General features: G+C 38.0%; 1 protein-coding gene across 24 annotated transcripts in view; it reads left to right on the forward strand.

The window, feature by feature from the left end:
* Positions 1-18,029, forward strand: part of DST (dystonin) — a 488,729-nt gene that overhangs the window by 279,916 nt on the left and 190,784 nt on the right. For all 24 annotated transcript variants that reach the window (XM_005552656.4, XM_005552659.4, XM_005552672.4 and 21 more), the window contains one exon: positions 3,970-4,136. In XM_005552656.4, coding sequence (XP_005552713.3) covers positions 3,970-4,136 — 167 coding nt within the window. The remainder of the gene's footprint in view (positions 1-3,969; positions 4,137-18,029) is intronic.

Here is an 18,029-nt window from a genome sequence, read left to right on the forward strand (position 1 = left end):
TCACTTGAACCTGGGAGGCGGAGGTTGCAGTGAGCCAAGATGGCACTACTGCAGTCCATGCTGGGTGACAGAGTAAGATTCCGTCTCAAAAAAAAAAAAGATAAAGAAAATGGATTTTAGGAGATTACGTGAGTAGTCTGGGTCATTCATTTCATTAACTGTTGGAATTAAGATTGAAACCCAGGCAGTATGAATTGAACCCTCTCTGATTATCACTACATCGCCTCCAGATTTTGAAGGGAGGTAGCTTGATTACTTTCTAGAATCTGACCCAAATGTGAAACCACCATTAACCTGTCATTGGTGGAAGATTCAGGCTGTTCTGTTGAACGCACAGTTTTCAGATCAGGGATTATGAATGACAACTGAAGACTTAAACAATTTTTAGCATTTAACTTACTTTTTAATTTTGGTTGCATAGTATCATGAAAAGTGTGATATATTAGTGGCTAATGGTAACAGTATTTTTAAAAATGCCTTAAATTGGTATAAGAGGATGATGTTCAGTTTATTGGAAATAGCAGGAAAAGCTGAAAGTGAAGGAGTTAGAATTCACCTGCCCTGCTTGTGGGCCTACTGGAGTCTGGGACTTGGTTTAATCTTTGATATTTTAAAGCTTGGTTCATAACATTTGAATATGCATTGTAAAATTATATGAATATGCTTTTGAATATGCATTTTAAAATTATAGCTTTTTAATTGTGTGTATATATAACAGTATGAAATTGCATTTGTAACAATCTGAAATTCATCTATTAGAAACTTATTTAGTAAGAATACATTATTTTCTCTTGACATTTAGACCATTTTCAGACCTCTAAACTCCTTTAACATCCTTCCTCTGGTAAAACTACTGTGTAGCACTTGAACCTATTAAGCTGATACCTTGTAGTTGAACTTTACTGACTTCCCTAGTTAACAGGTAATACTTTTGTAACTGACTGGCATGGAATTAGCAGCAAACAGTCCCACACAACCCCAGCTATCTACCTTTTCTATCTCTCATTATACATACTATCTAGGTGGCTCTTGAATTGTAAGGGTTCCCCAAAACAGTTGATTTTACTATTTTTAAAGGGTTATAGAGACCAAGGGGCTCAACTTTTTCTTTTCTTTTCTTTCTTGTTTTTTTGTTTTTGTTTTTAAGGGTCTCACTCTGTCATCCAGGCTGGAGTGCAGTGGTGTGATCATGGCTCACTACAGCCTCAACCTCCTAGACTCAAGCGTTCTGCCTCAGCCTCCCTAGTAGCTGGGACTGTGAACACATGCTATTATGCCAGGCAACTTTTTTTTTTTTTTTTTTTTTTTAAATAGAGATGGGGTCTCACTGTGTCGCCTAGCCTGGTCTCGAACACCTAGGCTCAAGTGATCCTCTCATCTTGGCCTCCCAATGTGCTGGGATTACAGGTGTGAGCCACCACGCCTGGCCTCAACTTTTTCATTCACCGTTTCCTAGATTAGCTTCTCTGAACCCTTGTGATCATAGATTTTAATTGGTTTAAGGCAGCAAATTTTAAAAACTTATTCTTTTATTCCTCTTTATGGGAAGAGAGTTAAGAAAATAGTAAAGTTGGCCAGGCACAGTGGCTCACGCCTGTAATCCCAGTACTTTGGGAGGCCAAGGCAGGTGGATCACCTGAGGTCAGGAGTTCGAGACCAGCCTCAACATGGAAAAACCCCATCTCTACTAAAAATACAAAATTAGCCGGGCATGGTGGTGCATGCCTGTAATCCCAGCTACTTGGGTGTCTGAGGCAGGAGAATTGCTTGAACCTGGGAGGTGGAGGTTGCGGTGAGCCGAGATCGCGTCATTGCACTCTAGCCTGGGCAACAAGAGTGAAACTCCATCTCAAAAAAAAAAAAAAAAAATAATAATAATAATAATAATGATGATGATGATGATGTCAAGGTTTTACTTCTCCCTTTTTCAAAAAGAATAACAATAACTACAATAGTAACATAGCTCACCTATTTTGAGCATGTACTGACTATGGGCCAGGCATATTACGCTGTGCTAATGTTGTTGATTCTCACAACACGTATAATCATCATTATTTTACAAGTAAGGGAATGGGCTTAAAGCAGTTAAGTAACTTGAACATGTGAATGGTGGACATGGGATTTAAACTCTTGGGATGTGCTGAAAAGGTACTGTAGCATAATTTTTGACCAGAATATCGTTGGAACTTGGGCCAAAGAATATTGGTAAATTTTATGCTGTTTTTTTTTTCCACATTAAAAAAAAGAAATTTCTTCTATGTATACTATATGATGTGTTTATGTACAGAGTTCTTTTCCATGCTGTGGAGATTGGCATGGATCCCTGGCAAAGATTATTAAAATTGAGACTGTTTGTTCCACTTTTCAATCCTGGCCATTTGTCAAGCAGAGTGTCTCAGACTGTGACTGAGAGTGAAGCTCCATGGGGCATGGCAGCCTCTGCTGAACACTGGAGAAGGAGTGTGTGAGGCCCCCTGTCATTTCCAACAAGTGAAGTTGTCAGGGGCTGCCAGGCCTGGCAAGGGCTTTCACTGCCACAGCCTTCCTGCCCCGGGTACCTGGCTTGGCTGTGCCTCTGGCTCTGTGGCAGCTGGGAAGAATAAAGGGCTTCCTGTTTGAGCCTGGCACTGCCACATGTAACAGGTTTTCCTTGGAGTTTTTTTTTTTTAAATTCTCTACTTTCAGTTGCTTGACTCTGCCTATTGTGACCTCTGACTTCTGTGTTGTGTGTATAGTCTGTTAGTAAAACTTTAGACTGAACAGCGTCCTAAACGTTATCTGCTTCTGTCTCCTCCTCATTTTATAGATAAGGAAGTTGACTCTCAAACATGAAATGAATTATTCAAACCTATGGGACTAGGAACCAGGTCTAGAAGCCTGTCTCATGACTCTAGTCTAGTGATATTTTCCCTGTTACAGAATGATTTGTTCTTCCTATGTCTTGCTTCCCATTTCTGACTTGCTCATCCTGATTCTGGCGTGCCGCCTGTCTTGTTGATCCCTTGGCTTTGCATCTTGCACTGATTGAGGGAACAGTTGTTGGTGGTGTTAATCTCAGCTTTGGAATTACTGTGTGACCCCTGGTAAAGTCACTTTGTGCCTTAATGTAATTATCAGCAGATTAAGTAGGACCCTTATCAAAGAGGTGCTCTTGAGAGAATGTAAAAAATTTCCAAAGAGGTTTCTTGGGAAACTGGTGGCCTGTTTTATCATTATTCGGTGGAAGAGACTTTTAGAAAACTTCATGAGAACAAAATACAGGAGAAAAAATCAGTTGATAAAGGTTTCAGGTTGAGCAAGCCGAGCAAGGACTCATGCGAACATTAGAGACTTCTGACCAAATTATTATATAATATAGTTAATAGGAGAGAATACTACTTCTTTCATTGTTCTTTACACAGAATACCTGTTGGATCAAATTCTGCTCTGCAGGTGGTAGTATAGAGTAATTTATAGGTTTTACTTCTGATCCATTTGAACTTGGAAATGTGTCTCCTTAAGTTGTTTTAACAAAACTGATTCGGAAAGAAGAATGTAAAATTTTCAATACTGTAGAGTTTTGGTTTAGTAAAAAGAGAATAAATGCTTTTAAATTGGACACAAATGAGTTAAATCTGACTTTTTCAATCTGTTGTTAACCTCTTTGAAAGTCAGATTTCCTATATGTAAAATGGAGAAAATTTATTTATTTCCTATATGTAAAATGGGGAAAATTTGTAAGGGAGAGATATGAGGGCTAAATAAAAATAATTATATAGAATAGCTAATGGTTTGATAACTTTCTACATGTGGGGCATTCTCTTAAGTGCGATACACATGTCATCTCATTCACATCTCTTAACAATCTCATAAAGCTTGAATTGTTATTATCCTAATCTTACATTTGGAAAGTGCTTGGCACGTAGTAGGTTCTTAATCTGAGTTAGCTTCCTTCCTTTCTAAAGGTTTAACACTTTCTGTTATATCTAGATATCTGATATCCATGTTACTGGAGAGTCAGAGGATATGTCTGCAAAAGAGAGATTGCTACTCTGGACACAGCAGGCAACAGAGGGTTATGCTGGAATTCGGTGTGAAAATTTCACTACCTGCTGGAGAGATGGAAAATTATTTAATGCCATCATTCATAAATACAGGTATGGAATTTGTGGATATTTTCCTTATACAACTGTAAGACATGTTTCTTTCATTTCTGAATTTAAAAATTATCTTTTATTATTATAGAAGAAAAAACATGGCAAAAAATTAGAAAATACAGAAAAATTGAAATAAAAAATCGGCCGCGTGCAGTGGCCCATGCCTGTAATCCCAGGACTTAGGGAAGCCAAAGTGGGTACGTTGCTTGAGCCTAGGAGTTCGAGAACAGCCTTGGCAAAAGGGTAAAACCCTCTCTCTTCAAAAAAATATGAAAAATTAGCTTGGCATGGTGGCAGGCGCCTGTATTTCCAGCTACTCCGGAGGCCAAGGCTGTGGTGAGCCATGATCATGTGACTGCACTGCAGCCTGAGTGACAGGGTGAGACTCTGGCTTAAGAAAATAAAAAAAAATTTTAAAAATCACATTTCCACTACTTAGAGGCCATCATTCTGAATTGTAGTGTGTACACACACACACACACACACACACGTACACACACACACACGGCTGTAATATGTCTTTGGATATTGGCAGTAACTTAGCAGCTAGCAAGCTTTAATTTTGCCTCTAAAGAACTGCTGAGTGTGAAGGTTAGAGTTTAGTTCAGACTTGTAGCCCACAAGTTTCCAGTTCGTATCTCCTAGTCTAATTACTCTAGTGAGTGGGCTTAGCAATTGCCAGTTTTGGGGTGGTAAATAGTTTCCTGTTGAGAATTATTAACAACTAAATCCACATTAATACTTACATAACACTTACTAAGTGCCAGGCACTATTCTAAGCAGTTTACATATGTTAATTCATTTACTCCTCACAACATCCCTATTGTCATCCCAGTAAACAGACAGAAACTGAGACACAGTAAATACTTGGCTTGCAGTCATACAACCAGTGAGTGGCAGACTTGGAACTCAAACTTAGGCAATCTGGCTCTTGGGTTCATGTTCTTATTGCCTTATAAGAAGCTAAATCCCCAGAAAGTATTTACTGAAAATAATGTATTTCTTTTTTTTTTTTTTTGAGACAAAGTCTCGTGCTGTTACCCAGACTGGAGTGCAGTGGCACGATCTCGGCTCACCGCAACCTCCACCTCCCAGGTTCAAGCGATTCTCCTGCCTCAGCCTCCCGAGTAGCTGGGATTACAGGCGTATGCCACCACACCCGGCTAATTTTTATGTTTTTAGTAGAGATGGGGTTTCACCATGTTGGCCAGGCTGGTCTCGAACTCCTGACCTCAAGTGATCCCCTCACCTCGGCCTCCCAAAGTGCTGGGATTACAGGCTGAAAACTTGATTTCAGTTTTTTCAGTTAGGTTTTTTTTTTTTTTGGTTTACAAATATTATGTCATGTTGTTGAGTAACTAACTATATTCCTAAAGCTATGAAGTCATTAAATTATAAACTATATGTGAACTATAAAGTCATTAAACTAACAAATTTATTTGATTACAATAAAAATAATTATATAGGATAGTTAATGGTTTGATAACTTTCTATATTCTCTTAAATGCTATACACATGTTATCTCATTCAAATCTCCTAACAATCCATAAAGCAGGAATTGTTATTATCCAAATTTTACAAATAAGGAACCTTAGGTTTACCAAGTTTATACTGCTAATAAGTTAGAGAACTTAGACTCAAAGCCAGCTCTGTTTGATTTGACATCCCGTTCTCTTTCTCTCTTTCCTCTTCTTTTCTTTCACTTCTCTTTTCTCTCCCCTTTCCTTTCTCCCTTTTTATTTTGGAAATTTCAACATCTAAAAACTGTAATGAATCCTCCACATATGCACACTCAGGAGCCCCTATTTTTATTTTATTTAATTAATTAATGTATTTTTTGAGATGTAGTTTCGTTATTGTTGCCCAGGCTAGAGTGCAATGGCATGATCTTGGCTCACTGCAATCTCCGCCTCCCAGGTTCAAGCGATTCTTCTGCCTCAGCCTCCCAGGTAGCTGGGATTACAGGCACCTGCCACCACTCCTGGCTAATTTTATTATTATTATTATTTTTTTAGTAGAGACAGGATTTCACCATGTTGGCCAGTCCGGTCTTGAACTCCTGACCTCAGGTGATCTACCTACCTTGGCCTCCCAAAATGCTAGGATTACAGGTGTGAGCCACCGTGCTTGGCCGCATGAGTCACCACGCCTGGCCCCTATTTTTAAACACTATAATTGTATCCTTCCTTTGTGGAACAACATTTAAATAGAGGTGGGTGTAGGTTGCTGAATCAAAAAGAAAAACCAGGATCAACTTGCCTACACTTGTTTAAAGCACCAGATCTTCTTGAGTGAAGGTTTAGTGGCTGCAGACACAGCCATCATCATACTGCACTGTCCAGGTGACTTAGAATGAGAGGCCATGAGAAGGCTGTGCAGCTGGACACATTCTGTACTTGGAATGATAGAATCTTTGTGGTCTTTGAATTAAAATATTTCAATTGTGATACCTAAAGTATTTGTAACAGTGCTTCTTTGAGGGTGTGTTCTGCTCTCTCCTTTGAAGTTTTTTAGGCAGAAGCAAAATATAGGAGCCAGCTATTCTTCTAAAATAACCTACTTTTGGCAGGGAGGATGAGGCAGGAGGATTGCTTGAGGCCAGGAGTTTGAGACCAACCTGGACAATATAGCAAGACCCCATTTCTACAAAAATAAAATAGATTAGAAAAACCCCCACTTTTAAAAACAATGACCTCTGGACATTATCTCTCTAGTATTCATGAATAATTATAAATACAAATTGGTGTGTGTGTGTATATATATATAAAACGCATTTTTCTCCTAAGTACTTAAGTATTTCATTGTGTGTGTCAGAGATCCTAAAATTTCCTATGAAAGTTTGATGTCATAGAGCTCTTACTGCTTTAGGTGAGAATTTGAGTCTTTGAATTAGTTATTTGTTTTGAACTTTTATTTTGACAGAAATAACTTTTTAGAACAATGTGTAGCTTTAACTTAGAACTTTGGTTTTCCTAGTTTGCTTTATTTTCCTTTGTTAAAATTCATGGTTAAAATACCATGTATCAGGTTTAAATGCTTACAAGATTTCTTTGTTGCTGAAATTCTGTTGTTGTTCTGTAGCTTATAAAATGTTATTGTGGTTTCTTTCACTAGAAGAAACCTTTCATCTATAGAACTTCATTTTTAGTTGAAGTCATTGAGCCTTTCTTAAAAAAAAAAATGAGTACTTTTCTTCCAGCATGTGAAATAATTAAGAGAGTTGAATTGTATGTATTTCTCTCTGTTGAATACCTTGATTTACTCTAAAAGAAAAAAGAGACAAATATAAACAGTCAAAATATCACCATGCGCAAATTTTTTGATATTGGACAATCATAATCACATTTAGAGAGTAATGTCTTGGCTGGATGCCCTGGCTCACACCTGTAATCCCAGCACTTTGTGAGGCTGAGGCAGGAGGATTGCTGGAGCTCAGGAGTTGGAGACCAGCCTGGGCAACACACCAAGACCCCATCTCTACAAAAAATTTAAAAATTAGCCAGGCATGGTAGCACACACCTGTAGAGAATTTAGAATTAGAATTTAGAATTTTCTTTGGAGTTATTTTTTAAATTTTCTACTTTCAGTTGCTTGACTCTGCCTATTGTGACCTGACTTCTGTGTTGTGTTTATAGTCTGTTAGTACAGCTTTAGACTAAAAAGGGTCCTAAACGTTATCTGCTTCTGCCTCCTCCTCATTTTCTTCTTGGGAGTCTGAGGTGGGTAGGTAGCTTGAGTCCAGGAGGTCGAGACTGCAGTGAGTTGTGACTGTGTCACCACACTCCAGGGTAGGTGACAGAGCAAGACCCTGTCTCAAAAAAAGAGTAGTTTTTTACTTAATAATTGTTTTTCCTTGATAATTATTTCCATAAGTTTTGTGCTGTATTTGGATTTGTTGTGGAAAATGTCCATTTTATTGGGCTTTATTTTCTGTATTTAGATCAAACATTTATATGGATTTTACTTGGCTTTGGCAATAAAATTTATCTGAGGTGACACAGTAGGCTTGGTTTCTGTTGGTTGCTGTAGTGGATGAAAAGAGGGATGTGGTTATCCTTATGCAGCAAATTTGCATCCTCAAGATGGAATAGGAAATTTTTCTCCAGAGATTAGAAGGAAAATATATTTTTGACTTAAAAGCAAACCAATATTATTTGTGATAGGTGACTGACTTAGTAAGATTTTTGGTGCATATCTTCTAAAGATTTAGAAATATTGATCTGAAATAGGAACAGAGCAATAGCATCCTTCACATTTTGTATTAATATAAATTATACTGTTATAAGTTATTAATCAAATATATTTGGATTGTCCAGCACATTTTTATTAGTGTTTCCATATAGAATATGACTCTTGAAAATAAAAAGAATGTTTATTAACCCTATAAAGAGTATTTGTTTTCCTAACAATTCAGTATCCTAAAGTTTTCCATGGAAAATATAATTTTCATGTTTCTTGAAAGAATTAATATATGAAATAACAATGAAGAGAGATTTTTATAATAAGTGTAGTTTATAGATGTTACGGAATAAAAATGATCCATGAAGTTAAAAAGTAAGTAACAGTCACAAAATAATTACTTAAGAAATAGATGTATAATATTGGCCATGTGGCAGTTTCTGTCCTAGCTGTTTTTTAATGTGTTAGCTTTTAAAATTACCACAGTCCTGTGAAATAGATTGTGACTCTGTTTTTAAAATAATTTCAACTTTTATTTTAGATTCTAGGGGTATATGTGCAGGTCTGTTACTTGGATATATTGCATGATGCTGAGGGTTGGGGTACAACTGATCCTGTCACCTAGGTAGTGAGCATCACACCTAATAGGTAGTTTTTCAGCCCTTGCCCCCCACCCCATAGTAGTCCCCAGTGTCCGGTTGTTGCCGTCTTTATGGCATGACTTCATTTTTATCAATAAAGAAACTGAGGCTCAAAGAGTAACTCATGTTTTTGACATCACATACCTTTTACATAACAGAGGTGATTGCTCTGAATTCTCATCTTCATATACTTCTATGTAACTACTTACATAGTTTTCTTTAGGCAAACTAGATTTCAAGGAATGGAACTGTTGACCAGAACAACTGTGATAGTGCATCTCAAGATATATGAAAATTATCAATGAACTTAAGAAATGACTAAAAGAATAGTACCATATAGAACTGACAACTAAGGTCTTTGCCTCTTGTAAGAAATTAATGAGGGTCTAATTTAGTTGTTTAACTAATTAATTAGTTACCAAAGTTGTTTAACTTTAATTAATGAGGGTTTAATGAACTTGTTTAACTTAGAGTTAGCTTTACAGTTTAACTTACAGTTAGCCATCTATGAAAATAGTATCAGCAACAACTCATAACAACTTAAGGAAAATTATGGATAATAAAAGAACATTAAGATTCTTAGAATGAGTAAGAGCAAAATTACAGCGAAATTAAGCAGTTTTAGTATGTCACATTATCCTAAAGAGGACGAAGAGCCTGGATTATGCAATGGGGGTAATAAGAATGAAAGTTATATGCTTTAGTGGAAGAGATTGCAAGGGATAGTTCTATAGCTTCTATTTAAATAGGTCACTGATAAATACATTATGTCTTTCCCTTAAACCTGTGTTAGGAAATTCTGTTCATAATTCCTTCTAGGAACTTCTGTGTGTTATGTTCAGTTTTCAATGGAAAAGGTTCAAGTAATAAAAATATTACATACATGTACTAGTTTCTGCTTGTTCTGTTTGTATACTTTAATTTTTTTAAGAATATAATACAACCTTTTTGCTAAAAACCACAACTGTGGGTAAATAAGCCTTACTATTGCCCTTAATCTTACCTTAATTTTCAATCAAAAGACTAACAAAGAATACTGGATTTGATGAACTTAGATCAAAAGAATGTCACAAAAACATCTGGTGTGTAAGTAGGTTAAAAGCAAGAGAGAATAAAGTAGAATTAACCCAGAGCCAATAGGCAAGGGATCCTAGGAGTATCCTTTAAACACTAGTGGATTAATAAGTCCCCAAGAGTTGGGGTTGATATAGAGGAGTGAAATCCAGGGCAGTAGTGCTTATTCTTCAGAGGTAGGTGTTACAAGCAGAGGGTTCAACTCTCCTCTTATTTAAGGGTTTGCCGAGGCATCACAGTAAAATTGACTTGTTTCTTTTTGAAAGAGGTAAAGCTCTGACTTCCAGCTTGAAACTTAGCCTCTGACTTGTCTGGCTTCTCTCATTCTCTCCAAGTGGATATCTGCCCCAGAACATTAATGAAAGTCAAATTCCAAAACAACAGCACCTAACATTGCTCTGTGTAAAAACAAGTCTGCCTGAGCAGGCATGAACATGAATATGTACCTGAAGGCCAGAGAGAACAGTGCAAAATGTGTGGAAGGGCCTATTGCAAATCAGAGGTGGCACTATGGAAAGATACGAAGTATGTCAAGACTAAAACTAGGGGTGTGTGTGTTTGAAGAGATTTTTTCTGCTTACTAGTTTCTGCCTGTCTTATTCTTGTTTTTAATTTATCTCATTCGTTTATTTAAATTGCCTTTAAAAAATAAAAATAAAAAAGCAAAATGTAAATAAATAAATAATTTGCCTTTTAATGCCCCTGGCAGTCTTTTCATAGGCTTGTTTTAAATATATTAACCAATTAAGATGCAAAATTTTGGGAATAGGTTGTATGCAGGAGCAAAGCAGTTAAATGTTTTCTAATTAGGCAGGAACTTTTCACTTGTCTGAGTATGTAGTTGGATAGCAATTATTTTGTCCATTGTTTGCATTTTGAATGAGAATATAGTAGGGCCATCATATTTCATTATATTAAAGTTTAAATATGCTGTAACTGGGAAGGTTAGATTGTATAGCTGTGGTCAGAGTCAGCTTGTTTAATAGTATGACCTGGAGGCTGGTGATTCAGTCATAGGCATGAATTCAGTCACACCTTAGAAGCTAAACTGGATTGGACTGGTTTAATACCGGGAGAAGGCCCTTTAGGGTTTGAAATGTTCCCATAGTAAGTTGGCTTGGTGTTGACTTAGCCTTCAGGCTGCAGAATGCAGAGGTATGAGGGTATGTGTATGTGTGTGCATACACACAGCCATGGGCTGTAGTTTGGCCATAAGCCAGACACACACATAGCCTGAAAGTTATCAATTAAAAAATAGTTACCAGTATTTCAGCCTGTGTAGAAAAAATCGAATTGCTTATTTACCTTGCCAAATGAACTCAAATGATTGAACTTGGAGAGCAGGAATGGATGAGTTCTAACCGTTATCGCATTTTAAAATTCGTGAAGAGCTAGTGTACACTGCTTATAATGTAATGCATCTGCATCCAAGCGAGTTGTAAGAGTTAGTGTCTACATCTGGTGACCATTTTTATTGTGGCTATATGGTTTTACATACAATTTGGGGGATGTAATTTGGCATGTAAATATTTAGAGGAAATACCTGAATATATTACTTTGTTTTTATGTTCCTGGCCTTCTTGCCTAGATTAATTTTACAGAAATTCTCTGTAGTATGAAGCCTCCCATTACTGTGTGTGTTTTGTTTTGTTTTGTTTTGTTTTGTTTTGAGATTGAGTCTTGCCCTGTCATCCAGGCTGGAGTGCAGTGGCGTGATCTCGGCTCAGTGCAACCTCCACCTCCCGGGTTCAAGTGATTTTCCTGCCTCAGCCTCCCGAGTAGTTGGGACTGCAGGCATGCACCACCATGCCTGGCTAATTTTTTTGTATTTTTAGTAGAGATGGGGTTTCACCATGTTGGTCAGGCTGGTCTCAAACTCCTCACCTCAAATGATCCACCTGCCTTGGCCTCCCAAAGTGCTGGGATTATGGGCATGAGTCACCATGCCCAGCCGAAAAAGATCTTTATAGATGTGATGTAAGGTATAGCCCACATTCTCCTACTTCCATTTTTGAGGCAGAAAACTGAAAAAGTGACACAGCCACAGTAGGGAGATAGCTCATCTGGTTGTCTTCTTCATGGGAGCCTGGCAAACCTGGTTGCAGTTTCTACAGCAGGCACTTTTTACCACAGTCTTACTTTTTCTCGTATCTGTGATTTTTAAAAAATGTCATATGGTATTCTTTTGTATGCATGTCACATTTTATTTAGAGTGCCTTATTGATGGATATTATGTTTTTTTGGTTGTTTTTTTTTTTGCTTTTAAAACTGTTGTATTGAACTTTGTATGTGTCTTTGTGAGGCATGTGAATATGTCCATAGGATAAGGTCCTGGAAATGGAATTGCTGGGACAAAGGGTATTACATTTAAAATTTTGAGACGTACCTCTGAATTGTCTGCCAAAAGAGTTGTACTGATGCATACCCCTTCTGCACTGTTTCCCTCCATGATGCCTTTGAGAAACAAACACCTCTTTATTGTTAAGTACCTTTTAGCAGGTCTAAGCTCCACTCTTTTTTTTTCTATTCTTTCTTTTACTTTGCCCTTTCATTCATAAAATTATTTCTTTTCAGCTTTTAAAGCTATCCCAGTGATGAAATTGCAGGCCCATGTTTCACTCTGTTTGATGTGCAAGCTGTTAGTCTAAGCATGCACGTGTTAAGAGTTTAGGGGGGAAAAATGACCAAATAAGTTGACAAATTTCAGTGACGTGATCATTGAAAAAGTTAGAGGGTCAACCAGGTGTGATGACTCATGCCTGTAATCCTGACACTTTGGGAGGCTGAGGCAGGCAGATCACTTGAGGTGAGGAGTTCAAGACCATCCTGGCCAACATGGAGAAATGGCAGCTCTACTAAAAATACAAAAAGTTAGCCAGGCCTGGTGGCTAACTTTTTGTATTTTTTTTTTAACTGGTGGCGCCTATAGTCCTAGCTACTCAGGAGGCTGAGGCAGGAAAATCGCTTGAACCCGGGAGGCAGAGGTTGCAGTTAGCTGAGATGGCGCCATTGCACTCCAGCCTGGGTAACAAGTGTGAAACTCCGTCTCACCAAAAAAAAAAAGAGTGGGACTGTCTTGAGGTAGCATATGAGAGACTGCCTATTACTCTCCTGGAAATTCAGGAAGAATGTAGTAAACATGAGTTTCCCCTCCCCCTGCATGCTGCCACTGATCCACTAACAATAGGGCTGTAGAGCTTGAGGGAAGATGGGGTTTTGATCAAGACTCTCCTTGCTTAGAAACTTGACAAGTCCTACCTTTGTCATGTTTCCCTTTAGCATTCTCTTACCTTTCTCTCACATGAAGATTTCTTTTACATTACAGGAGCAGCCGGTATATGTAACTCCATCTGTTTTTCTTCTCCATCTGTTTGTTTTAACACTTCTTGTATTTTGACTTGATTATTCACATTCTCATCTTAGTCTGTAATATGAAGTAGTTTGAGAATTATTTTTCTACCATAATAAGAATAAATTGATTCCCACTACCCCCTTTTTGGGGAGGGTGTATTTATCCTTTAGTCACTAAAGTTTACTTAAATTTTACTTTTCTTAGTTCACTAAAATATAGGTACTGGAGGAGTTACTTCTCTATCAACATCAATACCATTCTCTGTATTCATTAAAATTTAGGCTGTTATGGGTTTTATTGTTCTTTGTGAAGTGAGAAAGTCATAATTTGTTAGGTATCTTTTAATTATTGAAGTTGTTAGACTCTAACCTCGAAGTACTAAGCTTGCTATAAATATACTGTTTCTCATTTTTGCTGTCTACCTTATTGTTAATGGAGAGTCACTTTGTAGAAAAAAAAAAAGAACATTTGAAAAAACTCAGGCACCTAGTTTTGAGAACAAGGGAAAATTACCTTCATAGCTTGTTTCTAATCTGTGCCCAAATATGAGCATGAAGGGATGTCCACACTGAGTTATGCAGGCCTTTTTTTTTTTTTTTTGGCGATTGCAAGGTGAGCTGCTTTTTGCACCAGTAAGAACGGTAAGGACATGCTAAGCCTGAACATGATTTAATCGAAACAGTCATCTTCAGGAATTTGTTATGGTAACTTCTCTGCTGTCATAGGATAGTGAGACATATTGAATGTATATTTTTATTGTGATGTTTTGAAAAGCAGATGTTAAGTGGCATATGTGTCTTCAGTCACCTCTGTGTGGGTTGTTCTGTAGCATAGAAGGTGTTCCAAAAATGGTGTCTAGGTAAATGGAATGAGGCTTGTTTTTGTTTTGTTTTACACTTCCACCCAATCCCTTTTCAGTTCCTTGCAAACTGCTGAGTATGTACTGTTTCGCCAGCAAAGGCTGAGCCTGTATGAGCCCAGCCATGTGCTTTGTCTGTGCATGTCCCCACACAGGAAGCACACCAGAGAAAGCGATACTTCAGGGTAGATGGATTTCATTAGAACTTCATCATCACCAGCCTCAAATGGTTCTGGCCAGCAGTCTTTTTCTATCTGTGTGATTAACCCTTCTCTTCCTCACAGCACCTCCTCCCACCACCTTTTCTCAGTGTTAACAGGTGATCTAGACTCCTACTCTCAGAGAAAATTGAAGCCAACAAGTAGAAAGTCTTTTTTGCTACCAAAAACACAAACCTATCTTCATCTGCGCCCATCCTCACACCCCTGCTCCTTTTCAACACAGGAGTCCTCTCTCCACCCACCCAAAGCCTGTCCCCTCCTGCTGTGCCCTGGATCTTATTTCTGTCATTGCCTTAGAAACCTTTTTTGTATATCTTCATCTTTTTCCTTCAATAGATTTTTCTTATTGGATTTTAAGTATGCTGCAGCCTCTTCTGTTAATAAAACAACAATCAACAAAAACACTCTTCCTTAACTACATGCTTTATTCCAGCTACTACCTTATATCATTCCTTTCCTTCAAGGCCAAAGTCCTCAGAAGAGTTGGCAATATCCTCTCCATCATCATTTCTTCACTTCATACTCATTCTTCAACACATACTAATCTAGTCTCTTACTCCATAATTCATTAAAATGCTTGTTCTTGGGTGATGGGTGACTTCTGTGTAGCTAAATCCAGTGGATATTTTTCAGGCCTCATCTTCCTTACATTTTAGTATTTCACGCTATTGGCCATTCTTTTCTTCTTGAAATACTCTTTCCTTTAGCTTTTATGACACTGTACTCCTGGTTTTTCTCCCACTTCTTGTCTGCTCCTGCTCAGTTCCCTCTGTAAACTTGGCCTCTTTCACAAGGCCAGTAAACACTGGAGTTTTTCAAGATTGCGTGTTGGACTTTTTCTTTTCTCTCTGTGTTGTCTCTCATCCATGCTTACAGCCCTATTTACTATAACCATTGTCATGTAACTGAGTTCTGTAGATTTGCCTTTCTAAATATCTCCTGACTTGACCACTTTTTATCTACTGCTGCCACATTCTTCTGCAAGCCACCGTGGCCACTTAACTGGATTTTGTGGGAGTTCTTTGACCATTTAAATTTTTTTCTCTGTCCGTCCCCAGATCTGATCATTTAATCTCTTCCAATCCTCCTTAATGCATTTTGATGGCTTTTCATAGCTCTTAGGAAAAAAGTTTACAATCCTTTAAGACGTTCATGAGAGTCTGCATTGTCTTGGCCCTTTGCCACACATCCAGCCCCATGTCTCACCATGTTCTTCCCCTGGCTGCTGGCTCCCCACTCATGCACTGGTCTCCTTGTAGTCCTGTGCCCTTCAACTGCAGACCTATGCATGTCTTTTTTCATCACCTGAGTGCTCTTCCACCAGGTTTTCTCCTGGTTTACTCCTGAGCTCCCTTTGGAGCTCTGAGCTCTCCATATGCACAGCGGCTGCTCTCAGTGCCTTACTTCCTGGCACATGGTAAATGCATATTAAATATTGAGTGAATGAATAAATGAATGAACTTCCTAGTTTTTTGACTGGAAAGAATTATTTCTATGTAGCATACCAAAGCATCAAGTTGTCTTCTCTGATTACCCTTTTGTGGTGTTGCTTTTATGCCGATAGATACGTCTTAGTAACCTGTGCACATTGCTCTTTATACTAAGTTTCACAACTATTTTCACGTAAATTTCTTGAGATCTTGGGTAAATCAGTTGAGTTCTTTGAACCTTATGCTACCACCAGCCCATAATGTCCTCCCTCCCATACTCATACCCATTTCCAGATGCTCTGTAGCTGATTTTTATTCTAATTTCTATAATTCTTGACACTCATTTTCTGCAGAAAGAACTAAAACACAGGTTACAGGATGTGTGTCCAAAGTCAGAGAGCAAATTAGGACTAAATCACAGAATACCAGACTCACAGCTCTGTGCTTTGTGTGTGTGTGTTCCACCTCAATTTAGCCTTTTCTCTCAAATATGTAAAAACGGTCTCTTAAAAATTTAAAGAATTCCTAGCTACTTGGGAGGCTGAGGCAGGAGAATCACTTGAATCTGGGAGGCGGGGGTTGCAGTGAGCTGAGATTGCACTATTGCACTCCAGCCTGGCGACAGAGTGAGAGTCCATCTCAAGAAAAAAAAAAAAAGAATTATGGCCAGGCGCAGCGGCTCGCGCCTATAATCCTGGCAGTTTGGGAGGCCGAAGCAAGCAGATCACTTGAGGTCAGGGGTTCGAGACCAGCCTGGCCAACATGGCTAAACCCTGTCTCTACTAAAAATACAAAAATTAGCTGGGCATGGTGGTGGGTGCCTGTAATCCCAGCTACTCGGGAGGCTGAGGCAGGAAAATCGCTAGAACCTAGGAGGCAGAGGTTGTGGTAAGCCGAAACTGCACCACTGCGCTCCAGCCTGGGTGACAGAGCGAGACTCTTGTCTCAAAAAATAAATAAATAAAAATAAAAAAATAAAAAAAATTAGATTGTGATAAGGTACATAAAATTTACCATCTTAATCAGTTTTAAGTTGATAGTTAAGTGGCATTAAATACATTTATCTTGTTGTACAACCATCACCGTCATCCATCTCCAGAACTCTTCTCATCCAGCGTAACTGAAACTCTATACCCATGAAACTCTAATTCCCTGTTTCTCTCTCCCTCCACCCTTTTGACAACCACCATTCTTCTTTCTGTCTTGTCTTTCCTTTTTAAATTGAAGAATGAAACTGTGGCCCAGTGGTTTTTCAAGTGATAAGATATCTCAAGTCACAAAGATTAGGTGGGTTTTTGATTCTGATTGAAAATATATATATGTGTGTGACCAAATGCTATCTTTTCCAGGCTTCGTTATTTTACAGTGTACTCCAGAGTTGGGCAAACATAAAATGACACGCCCACCCTCCCTCCTTTCTAATATTTAAATATGTTCTTTTCTTGTATATTTAATAAAAATAAACACTGAAAAAGAGTTAAAAGGTTCACTGTCTCCTGCTGAGGGCATAAGGCAGTAGCATGTTTCTGCTTGTGGGTGCTTTTGTTTGTGTCGTTATATAATTGCCTGATGACATTGTGGATTTTTTTTCCCCAATACAAAATGCTTATAATCTTGAAAGAAAATTAAATAATTATTAGAAACAAGGGTTTTAAATATGGTTTAGTTATCAAATGCCTGATAAGAATCACCTGAGAGAGGGGAGAGAAACTTGTTGAAATGCAGATAACCAGGCCTTTCTTTCTATTCTTAATCTGTATTAGGACCCAAGTGTGGGAAACATTGGTATAGGATGCATTGATGAGTTCTGTTTTGGTAATAATCTGGAACTTCATCATGTTTCTTATGATTTATTTTTTCTGAGTGTGTCAGTACACACACATACATATACATAGACATTATTGTGTTTGTTTATGGGAGTTACCAACATCATTATCGATTTGCCCAGTAGTAGAAGTATAATTTGTTCTGTATTTTCTTTATTTTGTATTCTCGGCTTCATATTGGGTGTTACTGTTTAGTTAGTTCTCAGTTTATGATGCCGGGATATTGCAGAGAAGAAATCAGACTCTGTAGTCAGACAGACCTCAGTTCAAACCCTGACTACCACTTACCAGATTTGTGTTCTTGGTCAAGT

The sequence above is a fragment of the Macaca fascicularis genome, chromosome 4, assembly GCF_037993035.2.
Source record: "Macaca fascicularis isolate 582-1 chromosome 4, T2T-MFA8v1.1".
Classification (NCBI taxonomy): Eukaryota; Metazoa; Chordata; class Mammalia; order Primates; family Cercopithecidae; genus Macaca; species Macaca fascicularis.